Source organism: Triturus cristatus, chromosome 9 (genome assembly GCF_964204655.1).
Source record: "Triturus cristatus chromosome 9, aTriCri1.1, whole genome shotgun sequence".
Lineage (NCBI taxonomy): Eukaryota > Metazoa > Chordata > Amphibia > Caudata > Salamandridae > Triturus > Triturus cristatus.
The window spans coordinates 723,255,407-723,280,101 of record NC_140592.1 but is presented as its reverse complement, the minus strand read 5'-3'; the positions used below and the strand labels follow the sequence as shown (position 1 = coordinate 723,280,101).

Genomic DNA, 24,695 nt, shown 5'->3' with positions numbered 1-24,695 from the left:
ACAACGTTACCACAGCATAGTGATTGAACAGTGTTAACCCCACTAATACCCTTATGTGTATGTAATTATCTAGCTTTAGCAACACAGAAAAGCATTAATTCAAAAGCGTTTCGTGCTAAAATAAACCGCACTCAGCAACGTTTATTTAATAAAACATGCACATTGTTAAATAACAATACAAAAGCGTTCCCACTTGTCGGTTTTCTTCTCATTAGTATGTTGGTAAGTTTAAACACACACTTACACAAAACAAATAATTATTAATTAATGATTATTAATTTTAATCATGACAAATAGACAAACCAGAGCTTCAAAACCCTATAGATTTTCATTAGAAAATCCTGCTCCAGCAGGTAAACCCCAAATTAAGTGATCTAGCCGACTAAGAACCCTCACAGAGCCCTAAAGGGCTGCACTTTTGAGAGGACCTCATCAAGTCACTGGGGAAATATGTTTCCACCTTCACTGCCCTTGATAAAGTGCAACAGAATATGCTAAAAGTGTTTAATAACAACCTTTTTGGACGGGCCGGAAGACAGGGCCTCTCTTCCGGCCGCTTCAATCAAAGGCCCTATTCAAGAGGCCGTGGCTACGGCAGAGGATACCAACAACAATTCAATACTCCTCAGTTCTACCCTCAAAGGGGTAGAGGCCGACGAGGCAGAGGATTCAGATCTCGTGGAACAAATAATTGCAATACATCCTCAGGTGAGTGTTCTACCTTCTCCTTCTTCCCCCTTAAAGGTGGGCGGCAGACTCGGACATTTTTTAAACAATTGGAAGTTGATTACTCAAGATTCTTGGGTCCTAAATACTGTAAAAGGTTTTATGATAGATTTCTCACATACACCTATTCAGACATCTTTCCCGAAGGAAACTCCCTTGACTCCGGACCAACAAAACATTATAGAGGAGGTGATTTCCTCCATGATTCAAAAGGGTGCAATATTAGAAGTCCCAATCGAACAACTAGGCTTCATAAGCAACCTTTTTTTGGTAGAAAAAAAGGACAAAGGTTGGAGACCCACCATAAACCTGAGAGATCTGAACAAGTTTCTGACGTACAGACATTTCAAGATGGAGGGCATTCATCTTCTCAGAGATTTACTTCTAGAGAAACACTGGCTAGTCAAACTAGATCTGAAAGATGCCTACTTCACTATTCCTATGGCAAAGATTTATCAACCCCTTCTCCAATTTTTACGGAAAAATCGCCTATACCAATTTCAAGCACTCCTCTTCGGACTCTCTTCCGCCCCTTGGTGCTTCACCAAAGTTATGAGAGCCGTCGTATCTTATCTAAGATCAAGAGGCGTTCGTCTAATCATTTATCTGGATGACATCCTTATTATGTCCCAAGATGCCTCTCAACTAGTCCAGGATCTGAACTTCGCGATTAATCTCCTAGATAGTCTAGGATTCATCATAAACAAAGAAAAATCATGTCTGACTCCCTCCAGGTCCATGGAATTTCTGGGATTCACGGTAGATACAATATGTTGCCATCTTCTACTTCCCCAAAGAAATCTCAGAAAAGAAATAAGGTATGTTTTGAAACGTCAAGACCTATCCCTGAGAGAACTTGCCAGACTCCTAGGCCTTCTCTTGTCTTCCATCCAAGCCATTTTTCCAGGACCCCTCAATAATTGGGCCCTTCAGAGGATCAAAGCAAGAGTCCTAAGATCTGGACTATGGTACGGAGATCGGATTTGCTTAGACCAAGAAGCACATTCAGAATTAACTTTGTGGCTGAACAACCTAGATGCGTGGAATGGGAAGGCAATCTTTGCTTCAAAACCAGAATTCATTTTGGAATCAGATGCGAGCCTTCATGGCTGGGGAGCCTGCCTACTCAATTGAAACGCTGGTGGCCTGTGTTCTCGAGAGGAATCTCTTCACCACATAAACTACCTGGAATTGACTGCTGGTCTCTACGCCCATATGAGTTTCAAACATTCTCTTCAGGGGAGGTCCGTCATTCTAAAGATGGACAACATGTCAGCTGTAGCTTATATCAATCACTTGGGCGGCACGAAATCTGCGGACCTGTCCAATCTAGCCAAGAAACTTTGGATGTTTTGTTTGGAACACAAAATCTCTGTCAAAGCGGAATACCTTCCGGGAAAAGCGAACTTGTCTGCAGATTGGAACTCAAGGTTCCTCATAGATGACAGCGATTGGAAACTGAATATTTCCGTTTTCAATACCCTGAACAAGATCTGGGGCCCCTTAGAGATAGACTTGTTCGCAAGCAGACTGGCATTTCATCTCGAGAATTACTTCAGCTGGATGCCCGACCCAGGTGCTCTGGCAGCAAACCCCTTCCTTCAATCTTGGAAGGAAATACAAGGGTATGCATTCCCTCCTTTCACCATGCTTCAGTGAGTCTTACAGAAAGTGAGACCAGAACAGTGTTACCTTCTCTTGATAACCCCTTTCTGGCCTTCTCAAGCTTGGTTCCCGACCATTCTAGAACTGACCTGCAATCTTCCATTTTTAATTCCTTCCCTAGAAAATCTTTTTACAGACGTAGATGGTCGAGTTCATCCCCCCAATTCAGAACGGGAGTTTATCCCTTCTTGCCTGAAAAGTGTCAGGAGATCCAATGAAATCTCAGGCCTTTCGGAGATGGCTGCAGCTCTCCTCTGAGAATCTTGGGCACCAGGCACACATTACAGATATAACAATATCTGGAAATTATGGGTACGTTGGTGCTTGGAAAGGAACCTGGACCCCTTGGAGGCCCCTAATGTTGACATAGTCAACTTCCTTGTTGAACAATTCGAAAGAGGGCTCAGTTACAGATCTATCAATTGTTATAGATCTGCTATTTCCCCTGGTCATGCCCTCATCAACGGCAAGACTATCGGTAAAAATGTCATTATCTGTAGAATTATGAAAAGTATTTGCTTAAGGAGACCTCCTAAAGCCAGATATGAAACACTGTGGGACGTTAAACTGATTCTCGATCTCTTCAATAATTGGCCTTCCAATTCTCTTAACAGAAAAAACATTTCTATTAAATTAGCTACACTTTAATGCTTAATCTCTTGTAGAAGAGCTTCAGATATTAGAGCTCTGGAAATTACTAACCGTTCTTATAATATGTTTGGTGTCAAATTCGACATTCATAAGAGAACTAAAATGAGAACTATCCTCGTTTTGAGCTTTGTCCCAACCTCTGTGTCGTGGAATGCATGAAAGAATACGATCGCAGAATGCTTCAGCTTCGTCCACAAGGCGTTAATCAGTTACTTATTTCCTTTGTTAAACCCCACAAAGGGATAAGCTCTCCTTCTATTGATAGATGTGTTAAATCTGCTATGAGTCTTAGCTGGTATTGACCTAAACAAATTTCAAGTTCATTCCCTCAGAGGTGCTATGGCAAGTAAATCCCTTTGGTCTGGAGGTAAGTTGGATGACATCCTTAAAGCTGCTGTCTGGTCTAATGCCAGTACCTTTGCACGTCCCTATTATAAACCTATTGAACATATGTCGAATGTTGTCTTAGAAAGCTACCAACATGCATAATGTAGCCTCTGGTCTTGTAATGAAATTGTGATTCTCATATTAACGTGACTAGAGAATATGGACTTCATTAAAGACACGGAGGCTGACATTATCCCTCCCTTCCCACCCTTTGGTGGTATTTCATTAATATTATTCTTTGTCACATTTTATTGAAATGCTTGTTATTTTTATGTTGTCCGTTTGACTATGTTGATTTTACTACTTTCATTTCTCTTGTACTGACTGCTTTCTCCTTACAGGTACTCCTTGATTACTGATTTTACCACCTTGTTATCGATGGAGCCTTCTATTTCGTCTTTCCTTTTCATCTATGGATTCCTCCTTCCTTCGTTCTACTAGATCTTCTGAAGATTATCCTGATGTTCAACGCCTCAAGTTTTATGGACTTTCTTACTTATCTTTCATTTAAAAGAGGCTGATTGTTAGTGTCTCATGGCATTTATGTGTTGCCTTTATTCTTCTTTGGAATTTTACTATTATGATGTATGCGGCTGCTTGGACTGCATTAAAGGAAAATGCATAATGTCAGCCTCTGTGTCTTTAATGAAATCCAGATTCTCTAGTCATGTTAATATGAGAATCGCAATTTTTACAAGGCATTAGACTGGATCTGAAAATATTTCAGCAGTACGTCTGTGCACTGGTAGGTGGCGCTGTTCAGCTCCACACCAACGCCATTCTGCTACAGAAAGGGCATATGGAGTCTATATATGCATCACTCCAATGTGCAGATGTCAGTTCCTTGTTTTCTGATACTCTAAATGTAGATCCGGAGCTTCTCCTCGTCTCTCACAGACACTTTATCTTACAGCTCAGAGGCAAGTTATTTTGGATTAGGTGTCACAAGCCCCACTAATTCAAGGGTTCAAATCCCACCACTGACAGCACCATGTTGTAAGGTCATCTTTCTGGACCATGAGGTCGCTCATCCCTCTCAAGATGACAATTGGTTTGACGAAGAGCAAGAGGATAGTGGCCTCAGTACTTCCCTGAATGTGAAATTTCCTCACCCGCTGGACCAAAGGAGTCTGTGTCTTTGCCATGGTAATGCCTAGGGCGGCTAAAGTGTTTGAAATACTGCAGAAGCAGATGCAAGACCAAATGGCATTCTTTAAACGTCATATAGCTCATCAAAACTAATAAATGGGGTGTGGAGATGCAGAATGCTGTTTGGTTTTGATGGTACGCATTCGAGAGATCTAGCATTGTCCCATCTCCAATCATGGCCAGCATCTCATTGATGTTTGCTAATGGAAGTTGATCCACCTATTCCACTCTATTCAAGTCATGGAGAGCCAAACACATACGAATTCTCCCATCAGGTTTCCTTGCCAAAATAGTGGAACTCACCCATTCAGCTTTCTCAGTCGGTTCAGTGATCCCTCAATCGCACAATTAGTTTAATTCCGACCAAAGAGCAGCCCTCGTAGCCAGTGGCACGTTCCTGACCTTTACACACTTGACTATATCCCTTCCCTGACTACATTATTATTGTAAAACCCTTGTAAAAAGCAAGTTTGTCTGAAAATATGTTAGTAAAACTCCTCCTTCCATACAGAGCTTGAATACCTGTATCTGTCCTCTCTTTTGTTTTTTAGGGTGCATGTGCAGCATTTCACATTCAAGCTGGACAATTACCAGTTATGACAACATGCCTGGTGCTTCCATAACATTAGCATTTTAGTCTTTTTTTCCTGTTTCATCTGTTTTTGTCGTTAAATGCTTGAATTCAACTTTAAAATTTTAGACTACGTACTCTTTTCATTCACCTTATTCTTTGTACTGTGAACCACATTGATCGTATTTCTGTTCCCTTTATTCCTTTTTTCGGAAATGTTCACATTTTGAAGTGTCTTTTCTTTTGCTACTTGAATCCCACTGTGTATAATTGGCTCGTTCACAATCTGCAATTTTTTAAAAATCTTCATGTCAATTGATCTATTCATTAACTGATCACATAATTCTTTCCTTATGCAGTTCTTTAAAATTGCACGAGGAAGCCAACATCCGTAATACATTTGAATATGGTTATATTGTTTCCCCAGGTTGTGGTTATCGTGAAAAGAATTAGTGCCATTATAATTCTCATCTAAAGCCCTGATTGCTGCAGTAAAATCCTCCTCCAAAAGTCCATATCACCATCTCCTTCATTTTATCTTTCTAGAACGCTAGTTGCTTTAAGACTTCACACCATCTGCACCTAAATGATGCTGCTAGTGCCTCCAAATATGTTTTGAAAGCACCCCTCCAGGCTTCTCAGCACATTGTATTTTCACCCGGTGCTGGAAGAAAAGCTTTAGGAGGAGGTGTCACTGATTTCCGATTTTTACTAGATACAAAAGTATGCAATATAGTATTCAATTGATATACACACTTATTATAAATGTAAAATAGGAAACTATCATAAATAATTTGGTCACCATTCTCATACGCGATGCCTCTGTTTTATTTGCTACTGGTTCAATTAAAATTCTCTGCTGTGCTGCGCAATGGTGTTTCAGATAACACCCAACTGTCAAATGCTGGGACGCATTCACAATGGTCTATTGTACTGCAGCTCCGAAGGCATTCTAAACTAGGGGTGGGTGGAATTTGCGTAGGTGCGCTACACAAAGCTCCGCAAAGTGGTAAAAAAATCTCCGCGAGCACGCAGAAATTCCGCGAACACGCGTTATTGCTTGTTCCGCCAGTTCGCGATGCTTTTTTCATGTTCACGAACGATGTTTGCGTGCTCAGGTGGAAATATCTAATGAACACGCAATTTGAAATCGCGAACAAATTAATTCTGCGAAGCCGCGGATCTCAGAATGTTTGGCAATTCCGCGTTCTCCGCGGAACACGAAATTACCCAAATTCCGCGAGTGGAACGGAATTCACCGCCCAGGCCTATTCTAAACCTCCTTTTATCAGCGTCCACAGTGGTGTTCCATGACTCCTTGTTCTGAACACACCTGCTGTAGGAATGCACAGATGTGCTCACAATGGCGCTTATTTCTGCTACATCAGTGGCGTTCCAAGCTTCTCTTTTCCAAAGATGCCGGTCGTCAACATGCTGCAGACGCATGACCTCACAGTGGTGCGTTCCACTGAGGTGCTGGTGTTCTTGCAAGCCTCTTTTCTATTACACTTTTCTGTGAAAGTTTCTAGTAGTTGTTAGACGCACCCTCATGTTTTGCCGACACAGTGGCCTGGACGCTGCTCAAGTTTGTGATGAAAATCACGCAAAGACCCAGTGCCTCCAATGCTTCTGCTTCACCTCTTGCCGCTAAGTTACTTAGTGCTTGGCGGTAGTTTAGATACCTCATGTGAAAGATCATTTCCTTACTCATTCTTCTTCTTTACTTCATGACTTAAGATAGTGGGTGCTATTAGATGAAATATCCCTTTTCGTTTATGCTCCTGGGGCAGATGATGTAAACATATTGCCAATAATAAGTCTGCTGCACAGACTTTATATGGGACAGAAGACAAGTTTGGTTCGGGTGTGAAGTACTGTTAATTGTTCACAAACTCTTTCTTTGTAACTATAGTTTTTCATTGATCCTATACTGCAGTCAATAACGATATTACAAGGCTAACCACAATGTGATATTCAATCCAATCGAAATGTGGTATCCATTGCTTTGTTATACATTTGTACAGTTTACTGGCATAATCTAACTTCGGCTGTACACCATAGTTTTCTAACGTTCATAAAATGCAATAAAATTTGTTTTTAAAAAAAAAAAAAGGTGTGTGTGTGTGTGTGTGTGTGTGTAGCATGGTTGTGGGATATTAGTGGGGATGGGTGAAGACTTCGGCTCCACCTGCGGAGTTTTGCCCGCTCCGTGTGGCGTTCAGAAAGACTCCGAGAAGTGACGCGGAGTGGAGTGTTTTTTCTCTCGAGAGGCTCCCCAACAGTAAGTTTGGGAGCACTCGCGGGAAAAAATCATGCACTGGACCACCTCCCAGCGAGATTTCTCATCGCGGGCAGTTGCAGCAGATCACGACCGTTTGCGTTGAGAAATCTCCTATTCATGTTGAGAAAGCTGCTGCTCGAATAGAATATCTACTCGAGTGGTAGAAAGAAGCAGCGCCCTCTGGCGCGACGTGTAGTGAAGTTCGTGCTGATTTTACAGTGTGGGGCAAACTCCCAGCGCTAGAAATTAGTGCGAGCATTGTGACATTACAGACAGCGCAGTGGAGTTTTTTTGGCACTTCTCAGAGTAAAACTCTGCCAACTCCGCCCAGGCTTAAATATTAGGATGTTTGTGGATGAATGTAGAATGTGGTGTGTTTGCATATGTTGGTCATGGGAAGTGGCATTTCTTTTTTGTGAGAACGTTAAGATTGACAGTTGATGGCCGCCGTGGCTGCTCGCCATATAAATTCATTTACTGCACCTTATTAAAATGGAATACATTTTCTGCTCACCTTCTTCTGTCTGTTTGGGCTTCATTGCCACCCCACAATAACTTGTCCCTGCATTAATATTCATGCTGCTCCTTTTGAGCAAACCGAAAATTTGTGAAAGATTTGTCACAGCTTTTATGTAGGTTTAGATCGAAGCTAAACATTCTTTTAAATGTGTCTACCGTTCTCTTTCTTCTATAGGTTGCAGTGGTTCTGATGGACACCCAGGGAGCTTTTGACAGCCAATCAACAGTAAAAGACTGTGCTACCATCTTCGCTCTCAGCACAATGACCAGCTCCATCCAAGTGAGTAATAGAAATAGTTGGTGCTTAGTCTGTATAGCCCACACTCAAGTTTAAGTTAGGTTTTTCAGAATCCACACAATTTAGTAATTAGCAGATAACCCTGAAAGTTCATTTAAAAAATGCCATCTCTAACAATCTTTTGTGGCTCTTATTGAGGTGAAAAAGTTGACAAAAATGTTCTAGATTCTATCGAGAATGGAGTATACTTATTAATTTATTGCTTTTGTACAGAAATAAAGTGCGAAGTACATTTCTATGTATTTTAATGAGCAGGTATTTAGCAAAAGCTTTCCTTTGTGTACACGTGGACACGCACACAATTTTTTCCAAATATCTCTTGGATCAAAGCTTTTCAGATGCAAAGATAAGGTAATTGGCTATTTAATTTTTCTTAAAATTATCCACGTTAAAGTTTCCAATAATTAGTTATTGTTGAACCCAAACAAAAGAGGTACCACACATAAGTAAACATCAGTTGTTTCATGATGTTGAAGTTTCTTCTAATAGTGAATAATACTCCTCGGCATGGCCTATTCGGAAATGTGTTTAATTTTTTATATTCCTATACCTGCTGTTCTTTTTTTTCAAGCATTCTTTAAAGATTTAAACAATTCAGTTTGTGTAAACCTAAAGGGAAGAAAAAGTCCCATCACTGAAAATCAGGGTCAGATATGGTGGTGATAATCCACCTACCTAAGAATGTAGTTCAAATTAATTTATTGTATTCTATAGTTTTATTTCTCCATGGTGATGTCCATTTTTTTTTTATTTTTTTTAAACCGTTTATTACAAAATTAAAAAAATATACAAAGATGGGCCTACAACCTTCAGGCCAGCCGCTAGCAGGCAAGAGGAGTACGTGATACAAACAATAGCGTGCATGCCGCGGCAAAGGGAAATGCACAGGAGTTAGAAGCGGTGGTAGCCACACCCTCCGGACCCCACATAACGGTTTCATTTTAATATAAATAACAACAAAAAACAAATCCACAAGGCAACCCACAATCGGAAACAGCAGCATGTGCTCCCCTAGAGGGGGGACCCTACCAATCCATAGGAGTATCAAGGGGGGGAAAAGGTCAGAACGGGGACTAGGGGGACTCAGTGCCCGGCACCGGGTAGATAAACTGGTTAAGGGGACGAGGCCGGTGACGGATCGGGCAATAACGGCGGGGTACAGATTCCCCCGCGGTAGGCGTTCCAGGGGCCCCATACTTTCACCCATGCCCCAGGCTTACCTCTTGCAACATACACTACCTTTTCCCGAAACATGCACCAATCCATGTTATCCTTCCATGCCGAGACAGTCGGCGACCTCTGGGAGCCCCACAGTCACAGTTGAGCGATGTCGCGTTTGGCCACCATATATCCCAGAGTCACCCACCACGTCTGCGGCACCGAGTAGTCGGTTGGCTCCCACACATTCAGAAGGCATCTCCTCGCTTCGGGCAGCAGCGACACACGCGTAACCACCCGCAGGACCTCATGCACACCACGCCAGAATCGCTCCACCTCCGGGCATTCCCACAAAATATGGAGAAAGGTCCCCAAAGAACCACACCCACGTTTGCACAACCCGTCCACAGCATAGCCCATACGCAGTAACCTTGGCCCCGTAACATAGACCCTATGGAGTATCTTGAGCTGGACGAAACGAAGGCGGGCCGGTATGGCCACCTCTTTCGGGGAGGCCACCGCAGATACCCAGTCCTCGTCATCCAGCTCCAATCCATCGGCAACCCATGCCTCACGAAGGTTAGTCAGCAGTTCTGAGCGGTCATTGATAAGTTTTTTGTAGATTAATGAAATCGTGCTGTCCGGTACATGTCCATCTAGTACTCTATCCTCCAGAGGGGAATACTCCGGGATGGAGGCAACGTCCGGGAATACGGAGCATAGCGCATGACGGATCTGCATATACCGAAAGTACTCCCTGTCCTGCAATTGGAATTCTGTCTGCAGCATCTCGAACGTTTTAAATCCCCCCCTCGTCCAGAGATCACCCACCCTGCTGATGCCTATCATGTCCCACTTCTCAAAGCCCTTCGAGGTCCACAAGGAGCCCAACTGCTCCGATGCGTATAGTGGCGACGCCCGGGTCAAACGATCTTTCCACCCCATCGCCACGTTAGCCGCGTGCCACACTCGTACCATGACACGCGTGGGGCCCGTCAGACGTGCGTCAAGCGAGCTGGAGTTAAGCGCTCGGTTATAATTGCCACCCGGCAGTAACATCTTATCCATTTCAAAGGCCGGGTTGAGAGCGGGCCCGTACAGGCCGTGATTAATCGCAGCCAGCTGGGAGGCCCAATAATACCGTTTGATATCCGGGAGGGCAATCCCCCCCGTCCTACCACGGGAGCGTCAGCTTCGTCAGGGCGATACGCGGTCTACCTTCCCAGAACAGTCGGCGCTGCAAACTCTCCACCTCGCGAAAGTAGCGCGCCGGGACGACGTCCATTGTGTTCTGCAGAGCATACAGGAAACGCGGCAGCGACATCATCTTAAACAATGCCGCCCGGCCGAGCGGCGAGAGCGGCAAGCGCCTCCAACGCGCGACATCCTCCTTCAGGCGCTGGAGGGGGGGAAGCAAGTTCTGACTATATCGGGCCTCCGCGTCCAGGGTAATGAAGACACCCAGGTACCTAAATCCCCGCGGGGCGATCTGGATAGGACAGCCCCGCGGAAGGATAGGATCCTCCCCAGAGAGAACATAGACGCACGATTTAGCCCAGTTGATGACAAGGCCGGAGTTAAGGCCAAATGAATGCAATACGTCGACCAGTACTATCAGTGATGTACGTGGGGAAGCCAGGTACAGGAGAATATCATCAGCGTATAGAGATACGCAGTCCTCATACTCGGGGGACCAGCGGAGACCACGAATAGAAGGTTCCCACCGCAGCCACTCCGCCAGGGGCTCCAGGGCAAGCGCGAAGAGGAGCGGTGATAATGGGCAGCCCTGTCGCGTGCCCCTGCCCAGCCCAAACGGAGCCGACACTCTACCGTTCACAACCACCTGCGCCAGCGGGCCAGAGTACAACAATTTTACCCAACCGATGAATCCGGGGCCAAACCCAAACTTCGCGAGCGTCGCCCAAATATATGGCCATTCAAGTGTGTCAAACGCCATAGTGGCGTCCAAGGACGCCAAAATGGCCGGCTCCCGTATAAACGGGACACGTGCGAGCACCCCATGCAAACGCCGCAGGTTAAGCGCTGTGTTGCGATGAGGGATAAAGCCGGACTGATCCTGGTGAATCAAGTCACACACTACGCCGACCAGCCGATTGGCCAACACTTTGGCGAGAATTTTGGGCTCCGCATTCAATAGCGAAATAGGCCGATAGGATGTGACCCGGTCCCGTGGCCTCCCCTCCTTATGGATAACCACGATAGTAGCTAGACGCTGGTCTAGTGGGAGGGAACCCGCCGAGTGGGCCGCGAGGAACATAGCACGGAGATGCGGCGCCAGCGTATCCGGTCGCAGTTTATACAACTCGATGGGAAGGCCATTAGGACCTATGGCCTTGCCGGAAGCGACCGAGCGTATGGCGAGGGCAATTTCTTCGGAAGTTGGAGCGGCGTCCAACGACACTCTGTCCTCCTCCGAAAGGGAAGGCAGCGCGATATCCCTGAGCAGGGCATGGGAATCCTCTTCAGAGCGGGAGGACACCGGGGAATACACCCCACGGAAATAATCTGCAAAGCAGGAGACAATTTCTTCTGGTTCAGTGACACACACACCATTCTGTTTCTCAATCAACGGGACAACTCGACTCGCTCTCTCCTTTTTGTCCAGCCACGCAATCAATTTACCAGCCTTATCACCCACATCATACAGTCTCCCCTGTTGCTCTCTACGGAGGCCCCTGGCCGCCTCCGTAACGAGGGCCTTATAGGCCGCTTGCTTGAGTCGGAGAACATGTAATTTGTCATCCGTCACCCCACATTCTAGATCACCCTCCAACTCGGTTATCTCAGCTTCAACACGGGTCACCTCCTCCCGCTCGCGCCTCCGGGAGTGGGAAATAAGGGACAGGGCCTCTCCCCGGAGTACCGTTTTAAACGCCTCCCACAGTGAGACCGCCGATGACACAGACCCCACATTCTCGTCAAAGTAGCGCTTAAGGGATTTAACCAGCTCTGCGCGAATGGTGGGGTCACGCAGGTACCAGGGATTAATCGGGACCACTCTACCCTCTCCCCTCGGAAGAATATCAAAGTGCAACAAGAGCGGGGAGTGGTCCGAAATACCCCGTGCCAAATGACGCACCTCCCCTATCCTCCCCACATGCGCCGCCGGAACCAGGACATAAGAGACTACCATGAGCCCCTGAATGGAAGGTGTACTGTAACTGCGCGGGATGTTTCAGACGCCAACAATCCACCTGCCCCAAGGTATCCAAGAGGCCAGACAACCACGCCTGGGCACGGGGGAGATCCCTAGGGGGGGTAACGATCCACAGTTCCGGAAACCACAGCATTAAAATCACCCCCCACCACTAGAATCCCCTCCGGAAGGCCAAGGAGGAGGCGCCCCAGATCCGCAAAGGTGGTCGTCTGCAGCCCCGGCGGGACATAGACACGAAAACGACCACTCTGCCCTCCATTCTACCCACCAAAACCGTGTAACGTCCCCTGTCGTCATGGAGCACCTCATCAATCTCCAACGGGAGCGAGTTCCTAACCATAATGCCCACACCCCTTGAACCAGACGTGAAGCCCGAATGGGCCACAAGGCGGTAGCCCCGTCGATTCATAGCACAAAAGGAGTTGCCAATGAGGTGTGTCTCCTGCAGAAAAACTATATCGGGCGAAATTCGCTTCAAGAACTGCAGGACCACACCTCGTTTTATCCTGTCCCCCAATCCATTGACATTCCAGGACAACAGACTCAGTCCTCTACCCCCCATCAGAAACAGAAGCCATCACTCGTCCCCCAGAGAGCACTTTAGAAATAACACAACGATACTTTTGCCTTGTGGTGTAAACGAACAACACCCCACCCCAACCCACCCGCCCCAACAAAACTCCCCCCTCCCTGCACCCCTGCATGAGCCCAGACAGCCCCCCCCAACTTGCAGTGTGCCTGTCGCCCCTATATAATGAAACTAGCTAGACCCCCTAGAGGAGGAAAGAGTACCCCTTCTAGACCCCACACAACCTCCAAGGGAGAGGAAAGAACAAAGACAGAAGCTTGGTCGAAAGTGGCATCATAGATGTCCAGAGTGAGGCCCAACTTCAACCCCTCAGCCCCGATCCAGTGGGCCGTCTCCTCCCGCCGCCCCCCCCCACCATCTCAATCACTACCCCCAGACAGAGTGTCCAGCCAGTCCCCGGCTGCTTCGGGACGATCAAAAAAGTGCGTGCGACCATCCACCTCTACCCGCAGCTTAGCCGGGAAGAGCATGGCGTATTTTAAGTTCATGTCCCGGAGCCGGCGCTTGACGCCCAGGAAACTCAGTCTCTGCTTCTGGACCGCTTGGGTAAAATCAGGAAAAAAGTTCACCTCCATATTTTCCAGCTTAATCGGCCCTTGCAGTCTGGAGGCTTGCAGGATCGCGTCCCTGTCCCGAAAGTTAAAAATCCGGGCAATGAGAGGCCGCGGAGGGGCTCCGACCTTCGGCCTTCCCCCGGGAACTCTGTGGGCCCTCTCCACGGCAAAGAATTTACTCAGTCCCCGAGGCTGGAGATGGGTAGCGATCAGGTCCTCTACAAAAAGATCCGCCGCCGCCTCCTCCCGTCCCTCGGGTACTCCGATGATGCGGATGTTATTCCTCCGGGCCCGACTCTCGGAATCCTCCAGGCGCCGATCCATAAGCGCACTCGCCTGACGAAGTCGGTGCACCTCCGTTTGGAGGGCCGCCACCTCAGTCGTGAGGCCCGACGCGGTTTGGGCCAAAGAATCAACCCGGTCGTTGGTCTTGGAGAGATCAGCCCTCACCAGGCCGGCATCCACGAGGACCGCGTCGATCTTATGCGCCAAGGTGTCGAACCGCTGGCCCACCGAGGCCTTCATCTCAGCAATGGCGCCCATGACGTCTTGCAGAGTCAGATCCGTGGGCAAATCCGGGGCATCAGGGGGGCCCTCAGAGGACTTGTGCGGTCCGCCGGGAGATCCCTTCTGGAGGGTATAGCGGTCCATGATGTTGGCCTGATGTACGGCGCCACGCCGGGTCGACTTGGTCTTCGACCGATCTCCATCTTGTTTCGCGGCCATCGCCACGGGTCTCACACCCGCACCAGCTACGCCGTCGAGGGCAAGCAATCAAGGCCACGAGCTCCGGGGGGCCACCCAGGTCGACGGGGTGGGTCACAGCCGGCAGGCAGGCCGGGTCTCCCAGCGAGGCCACACCAACACAAAGAGCTCCGCGATCTCACTTGCAGAGACGGCAAGGGGGTGCGAAAGTGAAAGCGAAAGTGCGGGGTACGCGACTCGCCAGGCCCAGCCCGCCGCTGTTGTTCACTTTGCCACTGGGTCACCCCCCAGCGCAAATCCGGGGTCCGGCGAGAAGTAGGCCGCAAACTTCAATCGGTGCTCACTCCGGTACCCGAAGTCCGATTCGAGAACGGGAAACGGGTACCTCCTCAGTTCAGGCTCACCGACACAGTCCCCTCAACCGAGGCAGGATGAAGATAGGATAAACGTAGGAGGTTGCGGAGGTCCTCGGGAGCCTCGCACCTCCGATGTCCATTTTTTTTAATCATGTTTAAAAATCACTTCATTGCATAATTTTTAGTAATCAGACAAACGTTAAATGGAGTTTGTCTCTTAATGTTTAGAATTGATCACATTAACAAGTAAAGTTCAAGAAACATTTTAAAATTGTTTTTATTTTAACCTGTTCTCACCTTGGCCAAAATATACCTTAGCCCTATTACATTAACTATATCTGTCACCTTCACCCAAAAAACCCAAAAGGTAAGTCTGTTCAACACGTTTGTTAGTGTGTTCAAGTTCATTGTGCTTTTAATTTAGCCAATTGTCAAGATAAGTACAGAAAATCACATCTGAAACATTAGTTTTCAGAGTGAAACCTTGTTGTGGCTTTTCTTGATTACTAAAATGCTATTCTGTGCTTCAGACTAGATAAAGTATTGATAACCCAAACATGATTTTGAAATAATTAAAGAAAATAATGAATTCACATATCATTATGAACGGGAAATTGAAATGTACCAACTGCAGACTTGTCATTCCGTCCAAGGGAGCATTCTAAATTTTTACGGTCTCAAACACTCCAGTTTGGAGTTTGCGATCACGAAAAAATCTTTTTTTAATTTATTTATATGTTAATCACTTTTTAGGAGTTGGTAAGCCTTTCCCAACTCTGAAAATGGGATTGCAATTCATACAGATTCGGTATTTGTGAGGGGTAAGTATGCGTCCCTTCCAAATTCCGAATTGGAATGACATGTCTGTGTTTTGCTACTGAAATCCAGTGGCAAAACATTGAAAAATTACCAACTCCCGAGTTGGGGTGGTAAGGCATTGGCAAAAGGGAAGGTGTCCACTTGGGACCTCTTTACCTTTGTCAATGTAAAAATAAATGTTGGGGGAGTGGGTCGGGGACCACGGACCCCTCTCAAACTTTATTATTATTTTTTTTAACATAGCACCGTTTCTTTAAGGGAAAGCACGCTGCTTGTTTTTTAAAATCTACTTTAACCCCTTCCCCGCTCATGACGGAACCGCTCCGTCATGAGCCACGGTTGCCGTGTGCTCATGACGGAGCGGTTCCGTCATGCCACGACCGTTGGCGGCCGCTCCGCCCACGCGGCGCTGTTTCCCCGCCTGTGCAGGGGGACAACGCAACTGGGCGGAGTCATGACGGAACCACTCCGTCATGAGCACAGCTCAACCGTGGCTCATGATGGAGTGGCTCCGTCATGAGCACAGCGCCACCGCGCTGCCCCCCCCCCGCACCCCCCAGCGCTGCGGCGGAATTCCCGCTGCAGCGAAGGGGTTAATGAAAGGTAATCACAGACATGGTAGTCTGCTGACCCTAGCACAACACCATCCATGTGACACCATCCATGTGAAACCATCCATGTGATGGCCACCAATCAGAGTGAGTCTCAATTTGCAACCTAACTCCAGAGGAGCTCTTGATACTGAAGTCCTGCTGCGCAACATGGAGGCAGCTCATCACATCGGCCAAAGCAAAGTACTATGTGATCATCATAGATGAAGTCACCAACGGAAGTGAAATGCAGTTTCAAGACAGTAAAGAACTGCATCAACCTGCTGCTAGGCCAACCCATTTCTCATTCCACAGAAAAGTGCAATGTCATCAACCTCTCCTTCTGTGGAAAAATACAGAAGGTGCAACAGCACATTGACAACACCAATCCTGCTTCAATTCTTATACCCACCCCATCCCATATGATCTGCAATGGTATGCCTTCGAAGCTCTATCCCTCCCACATCTCACTGATGTATTGAACTCCCTCAAAGCCATTTCTTATAAAGATAGTGTCTTACCATCATCTTTCATCTCTTTAGGGGCACTTTCTATCCCTACTTACCATTATCAATGCCTCGCTCAATCAAAGCATCTTCTCCGAAGCATCTCATGAGTGGCCAGATCCTACCCTAGACCCTCTAGGGGGTCACTCGCCTACCATTCATCAGTAAGATAATTGAAAAAGCAGACTACATTCAACTCCAAGATCACATCACTGATCACCATCTCCTGCACGACTACCAATCTAGCTTCAGATCACACTGCAGCACCTTCATTGCTACCTTGCACATTGGAGACAATGCCTTCTTGACCACAGATGAAGATGACCCCTGCCTCCTGATATTGCTAGACCACTCCACTGCCTTCAGCAGAGTCGACTATATGCACCCTGAAGTTTGGAATGGGATTTACTGGCAATGTCTTCACTGATTCTCCTCCTACCTTTGCAACCACCACCAGTTTGTTTTCCCCTTTGGCTCCCCTGGTTAACAAAGATTCATATCGCCTGTGGAGTCCTCCAGGGTTCTCTTCCTGGGGATCCTCATCAATAGTCATAAGCACTAGAATATTCCAGCCTTTGCGCGGGACCCCGGAAACACAATCATATATGTGATAAACCTATATGCATCTCTATATATATCCCAACGTAACACTCGGCATTTACCCAGGCCTCTTAAACGTCGGGCAACACGGCCGGAACGCCACTCCCAACATATCCAACACAATCCAGTGTTCCGTTCGTGAAAGAAAACTCACTGGTGCCGTGGCCTCTGTACAAAGACGTATTTTATTAATCGGAAGTCCCTACGCGTTTCGGAGTTTTAATCACTCCTTGTTCATGGGCAGGGATTCAAAGTGCAATTGATTCTTTTAAAGTTACAGCGTCCATTTCCTGTTAACTTTAATAAACATACTAAACATACTATCAACCTCATTGTTGCAACATAAAGTTTTTGTTCAAAATTATACAAGCAAAGCAGATATTATTTTTCAATTCAAGTATTTGTTTCAAACATTGTACATATTTTATCAACATGTCTGATTCATTATAAAAAAACGAAACCATTTACCGACGGTGTTGTATTTTTGAATAATTTTACCCCAGTGGGTATTAATCATTCTAATCTAGTATCGTTTCGACTTTCAAAACATACAATATATTCAACTCATGTGAGCATATGATTCTCATAGTGCAATGTCTTCTTCTTCTATACTTTTTAAACATAATACATCTGCTTGTCTGTAATCAGCTTCAATCCTGCAACAAACCAAAATATTCATGTTAACTAGACGAACTGCTGCGTGAAAAATAATAAATAAAACCTTAAAAACACTTTAAAAACAACTGCAGTTGTGGACAATTTTTTTTATCTTAGATGTACAGACATTTCCTCATCCTGGTTCAAACCTATCGGGCACATGGTGTTATACTTAATAATCATTTTTGATTCCATCTTCCTCAATTCTAATGTTCGATTGCCCCCCCCTTTCCCTTTGGGGGACACAATCCAACACACAGAACTTGAAAAGGTTTGCATTTTGATTGTGTTTAGAACTGAAATTATTTGTCATTTTTATTTATAGCTCCCAAATGTTCTAAGATCCTCTTTTTTGCTTTATGGATGGTACTTCCAATATAAAATTGGTTACATGGACATTTAAGTGCATTAATTGCATATTCTGTATCACAAGTCAAATGCTTCAAGATTTTATATGCCGGTTTTTCATTACATAATTTCACAGATTTACAACTTTGGCTGAATTTACACGCTTTGCATTTGTTACAAGTAAAGAAACCTTGTATAGCATTAGGTTTCTTGGCTTCTTTTATCGTACTTGTCATTGGTACATCTTTAAGAGATTTGGGTTTCCTAAAGGTAATTGAAGGATAGTTACCTATGTTTTGTTTAAGATCATAATCAGTCCTTAATATTTCCCAAAATGTATTAAGGCTTTTTCTTACATCCCATGCTTGATTGCGATATGTTGTGATAAACCGTATCTGATCATTGGTTTGTACCCTTTCCTTTCTAAGAAACATGTCTTCTCTTTCAATTTTAGCTACTTTTTCAATAGCTGAATTAATTGTAGCTTTGCTATAGCCCTGTTCTAAAAATCTCTGACTCATGATCTTTTCTTCAAGAAAATAATTCTCTTCTGTACTACAATTTCATTTGGCACGTAATAGCTCACCAAATGGAATGCTGTGTATCAAATGTTTTGGATGGCAACTCTGGGCATGCAACAGACTGTTGCCAGCTGTAGTTTTTCTGAATAATTTACTACATATCTTATTATTGTGAATTTCCAATCGTAAATCCAAAAACTCAAAGGAGCTACTGTTGGTTTCACTAGTAAATTGTAAATTAAATGTATTTTTATTCAGATCAGAAACAAAAATCTCGTGCCTGAGTTTCAGTGCCCTTCCAAATGCAAATGATATCGTCAATGTATCTTGCCCAGAGGACGACGTGGTCATTGTATTGTCTGGTGTTTCTGACAATCTGCTCCTCCCACCAGCCGAGGTAGAGACCTGCAAAGCTGGGGGCGAAACAGCTTCCCATCGCCGTCCCCTGGGTCTGTCTGTACATCAGTTTATTAAACAAGAAAAAATTGTTTTTAAGACAGATTTGAAATCATTTCTATAATCATTTCTGTATGCAACAAAAATGACAAAGATCTTCCCTTAAGGAAGTGTCTACATGCATCAATTCCTTTGTTTTGGGGAATACTCGTGTATAAACTACATACCTCCATGCTCATTAATAGGTATCCATCCTCCCAGGTGATATCTTTAATGATTTAAAAAAAATCCCCTGTATGGTTAATGTAAGATGGTAAACCTTGCACAAGAGGCTGCAGAAAATGGTCAACATATTTTGATATGTTCTCAATGGAACTTCCTCTTGAGGACACAATCGGTCTCCCTGGCGGAATAATGGCATTTTTATGTATTTTAGGTTATAAGTATAATACTGGGATTTTAGGATCTTTACATAACAAAAACAAGTATTCGTTCCATTCAAGTATGCCTTGATCACGCCAGTCAATTAATTTATCAATCCCCTCTTTGTTTGCGTTTTCATAAACACTTTTAGATGTGAGACAATATTTTTCTTTATCTGCCAATTGTGTTTGACCTTCCTCTAAATACATCTGGAGAGGCCAGATGACCACATTTCCTCCCTTATCGGATTTTTTTAATACAAGGTCTCTCCTATCTTCTAAACTCTGTAGAGCATCCCTGTGTTTTTTTTCATATTTTGTACACTATTCAAATCTTTCTTTTCAATTTTCTTCAATTAATTTATCATCCCTTTCTCAAAGCAATTGATTGCATCATTATTGATATAGGGGATAAAGACAGATTTTGGTTTGAAGTGAGTCCCACCACTCATCCCAATGTCAATGTCAGTATTGATTAAGTTTAAAAATGGATCATTAATAAAAGATTCTACATTTCCAAGCTCATGAACCGTATGTAATGTATCAATATCATTTGTTGTCAGCATTGTGGGATCAACCCTACCACTCGCCACACTTGATACTTTACTGTTTGCAAACCATTTCTTCAATTTCAACTTCCTTATGAAATTGAATAAGTCTATTCGTGTTTCCGTATAATTGAACTTAGATGATGAACAAAAGGACAACCCCATTGATAATACTTCAAGTTCAGTTTTAGTAAAAATATAATTAGAAAGATTTACCACAGTCATTTTCTTTCATTTCTTGGCCTTTCTTCCCCTTGTTAGCATTCCCACAGGGTTGTCTTGCAAGCTGTTGTTGACAAGCCTTACTGTATTTCCTCCTCTTCCTCCGCACCCACGACCTCTGCCCGGGCTTTCGTTGTTGGCTTGTATATTTTGTGCTCTTCCTTTTGCCATTAACGTGAATTCCATTAAAATTCGATCTTTTGCCACATTTAATTCAGGAGGGTCACTGTCATCACTGTCTGTAGTAACAGGGATATTTGTCTCTTTTTCTATCACCATTGCAGTTGTTGTTTTAGAGGTAGATGCCTGTTGTTGGTCTATTATTTCCGTAGTTTCTTTTCTTAAATGATCAAATTTCTTACTGAACGTCAGAATTTGTCCTTTATTATAGTCCATTTCATCTCTTTCAAACTTAATCAATTTCTTCGTTTTTCTCTCTTCCTCTATTTTCTCAAGCCTTTTGTTCATTTTTGCCATTTCTTGTTCAAATTCCTCTGAATTATACAATTCTTTTAACTTGTTCATAATCTCTTCACTTTCATCATTTAATCGAATGCATGCCTTTTCAGCATATTTAATCAGTATCTTTAGCATATTTGACGAGCATTCATGATTATTATTCATCCATTCATTAATCATTTCAGGATCAGGATTTTGAAAAGTTGGAATAATGTAAATGCGGAGCCCACGAGGTATTCTTCCCACATCTACATATTGTTGTAAAGCCGTGGCTTCCCACCATTTAGACTGTTCCTTTTTTTTTTTTTTAACACCTTCCATAACGTGTCCCATAATCTTCGCTTATCACCACTCTTTGCGGCAGGTTGAACACTTGGAATATTTGTCCCTGAAGTTGTCGCTTTAGTAAACCACTTATTTGCTGCTTCACGTCTTTTAATGTTCCTTTCCGTTGCCATAATGTGTATTCAAATTAATTGTAGCGATCTTTTTTCTTGCTACCGTCTGTATTGTGCTCAGCGACTACAAAATCCTAGTGACGCTGTGCTCCGTATCACTCCCTTGCTTTTAATAACTGACCTATGCGGGAAAAGGCTTCAAAATCTGCTCACCTTTACAGCGAAAAAATATATATATATATATATATATATATATATATATATATATATATACATATATATATATATATATATATATATATATATATATATATATATATATATATATATATATATACATATATATATATATATATATACATATATACATATATACATATATACATATATATATATATATATATATATATATATATATATATATATATATATATATATATATATATATATATATACCGCACTCCTCTCGTAACAAAAGGACACGACGCTGTGTCTTTGACAATTCCAACCAGGGTTTATTCAGTGGCTCTGTCGGACGCGTTTCGCCTGAACCAGCAGGCTTGTTCACCAACAAAGTTTTGCCAAACAACTTCCACCATTTATGCTGTGCACGTGATACGATCATGTGAGGACTACAAATTGAGTGTAACAGAAAAAAGACTCGTAGTTTTTACCTATTACAATTGATAAAGCGATAACAGGATGCAACTTTAAGTAAAGTATAACGCATTCACAATTGGTCCACGTTAACAGATCTTAATTTCCAAATATATTATAACATATTTATACACTTTTTTATAAACCACGGTCCATTTTCTAAAAAAGCGCCCTGCAATCAGTGGCAATTGCCGTGAAGAGACCATTCACCCATGTGGGTTTGCCCCATTATTTTGACGCTTTACTACAAATCAGCCCCAGTGGGCATACCTGATTTTTCTGGCTTATCTTGTCTAATTCAGCCCCAGTGGGCATACCTGATTTTTCTGGCTTATCTGGTTCCTAGAAACCTCACATGAATCAAAATTAAAGTGATGTAACACAATTCATTAATTCCTACTTAACAAAACTAATAATTCATACATTTATAAATACTCCAATGTGCTATTCATAAATAAATAAAAACGGAAAATCCAGAAAGGGTATAGCAAGCTCTACAAAGGCCCTATAAATGTGTATACAAATCTTCTTCAATGTTCAGGCCCATTGGTGCTTTACTATTCAGTTCCACAATATAACGTGATTCTAATTTTCTTAAAGCTCTCTGTCTGTCACCACCTCTCACATTGGGTGGGATCGCATCAATGACAAAGTACGATAAGCCTGTCACATTGCTATCATGGTAAATCGCGAAGTGGCGTGCTACCGGATATGTTTTATCCACGTTTTTGATGGCCCTTAGATGCTGCAATATTCTTTTGTGAACAGGGAGAATTGTGCTGCCCACGTACCAAAGATGGCATGGGCCACTCAGTACGTAGACAGCAAACTCCGTTTTACAATCGAACTGCCCTCTGATGTTTTTTTCAATTTGTGAGCAGCCTGTTGTGAACTTCTTGGTGTTCACACCATGCTGGCATGCCTTGCACTTCACGCATCTCAGGAAACCATCTTGTCGTTTTAACCATGAAGTTTTGAGGGGTTGTTTGCAAGATTTTGGTGCCATATTGCTGACCAGCAATTGTTTAAATGTTTTGGCTCTTCTAAACGTTATGAGGGGTTTGTTTGACACAATTTTTCCTAAAATGGGGTCATTGCGTATCAGATGCCAATGTTTCGACAGAATGTTACGTACTTGCCCATGTTGCTTGTTATATGAAGTCACCAATCTACATTCATTAGAATCTAGTGATTGTTTCTGTTTGCGTTTATTTGTTTCAGAGGGCTCAAATAAAACTTCTTCTCTTGTTTTGCATTTGACCTTATGGATTGCACTCTGAATGCATTCAGTTCCATACCCTCTAGATTTAAAACGGGAACGTAAGGTCTGAAGTTCTTTTTCCCTCGTGTCCACTTCACTACAATTACGCATTGTTCTTAGACACTCCCCGTAGGGGATACTCTTAATAAGATTCCTGGGGTGGAAACTTGTTGCATGTAGCAACGTGTTTCCTGCCGTTGGTTTCCGAAATATTCGTGTCTGTAAATGGCCATTCTTCACATAGACTGTGAGGTCTAGAAAATTCACTTCATTTTTACTTATGGTGCTGGTAAACTTTAGATTAAGATTGTTTGTCTGAAGTTTCTTAACAAAATCATTGGCTGATGTTTCTGTTCCCCTCCAAATAATAAACAAATCATCAATAAAACGACTCCAATGGAGAATATTATTGTCCCATTCAACATGACACTGCTGACGGACCACCTGCTCCTCCCACCAGCCCATGTGTAGATTGGCATAACTGGGGGCGAAGCAGGTGCCCATCGCAGTGCCACAGAGTTGATGGAACAGATCCCCATTGAAGAGGAAGAAATTGTTCTTCAGACAATATTCTACCATAGAGCATAACATTTGACTATGAGCCCATAGTGAAATAGGTCTTGTTCCTAGATAGTATTTTATGGCATTTAAGCCATCTTGATGTTTTATACTCGTATAGAGTGTGGTGACATCAATCGTCATTAGCAACATGTAATTTTCCCATGGTACATCATAAATGCTTTTTAGGAAATCACCTGTGTCTTGAATAAATGACGGGAGTAGTTTCACCATGGGACATAAAAATGAATCAACAAATCTAGACGTGTTCTCCAAACTACTGCCAATGGCCGAAATAATCGGTCTTCCTGGGGGATTATTGAGATCTTTATGTACTTTTGGTATGAGATAAAAGACTGGGGTCACTGGATTTTTAATCTCTAAATATCGGAATTCATCATGTGACAACAGACCTTGATCATACCATTGCTGTAATTTGGTATTAAACACTGAATTGCTATTCTGCATCATATTCGGTGAAATTCTTGCATAGTTATTTCTATTGTTTAGTTGTTTATACGCTTCATCAAGGTATTTCTGCCTACCCCACAAGACTACATTGCCGCCCTTATAAGATCCATGCAATTTTTTTGTTGCTGTGACCATTTTTTGTGCACGGAACCTGTACATTTCTCCAAATTCTTTAAATCATTAGTCACCAATTAAAGGATTTAAAGAATTTGGAGAAATGTACAGGTTCCGTGCACAAAAAATGGTCACAGCAACAAAAAAATTGCATGGATCTTATTAAGAAACTATCTTTAAATAACGATTGTATTGTTCAGAATGCTGATAAGGGCGGCAATGTAGTCTTGTGGGGTAGGCAGAAATACCTTGATGAAGCGTATAAACAACTAAACAATAGAAATAACTATGCAAGAATTTCACCTAATATGATGCAGAATAGCAATTCAGTGTTTAATACCAAATTACAGCAATGGTATGA

General features: G+C 43.5%; 1 protein-coding gene across 2 annotated transcripts in view; it reads left to right on the top strand.

Moving 5' to 3' along the window:
- ATL3 (atlastin GTPase 3) overlaps positions 1–24,695 on the top strand; it is a 230,404-nt gene that overhangs the window by 74,408 nt on the left and 131,301 nt on the right. For both annotated transcript variants that reach the window (XM_085625910.1, XM_085625911.1), the window contains exon 4: positions 8,125–8,229. In XM_085625910.1, coding sequence (XP_085482036.1) covers positions 8,125–8,229 — 105 coding nt within the window. The remainder of the gene's footprint in view (positions 1–8,124; positions 8,230–24,695) is intronic.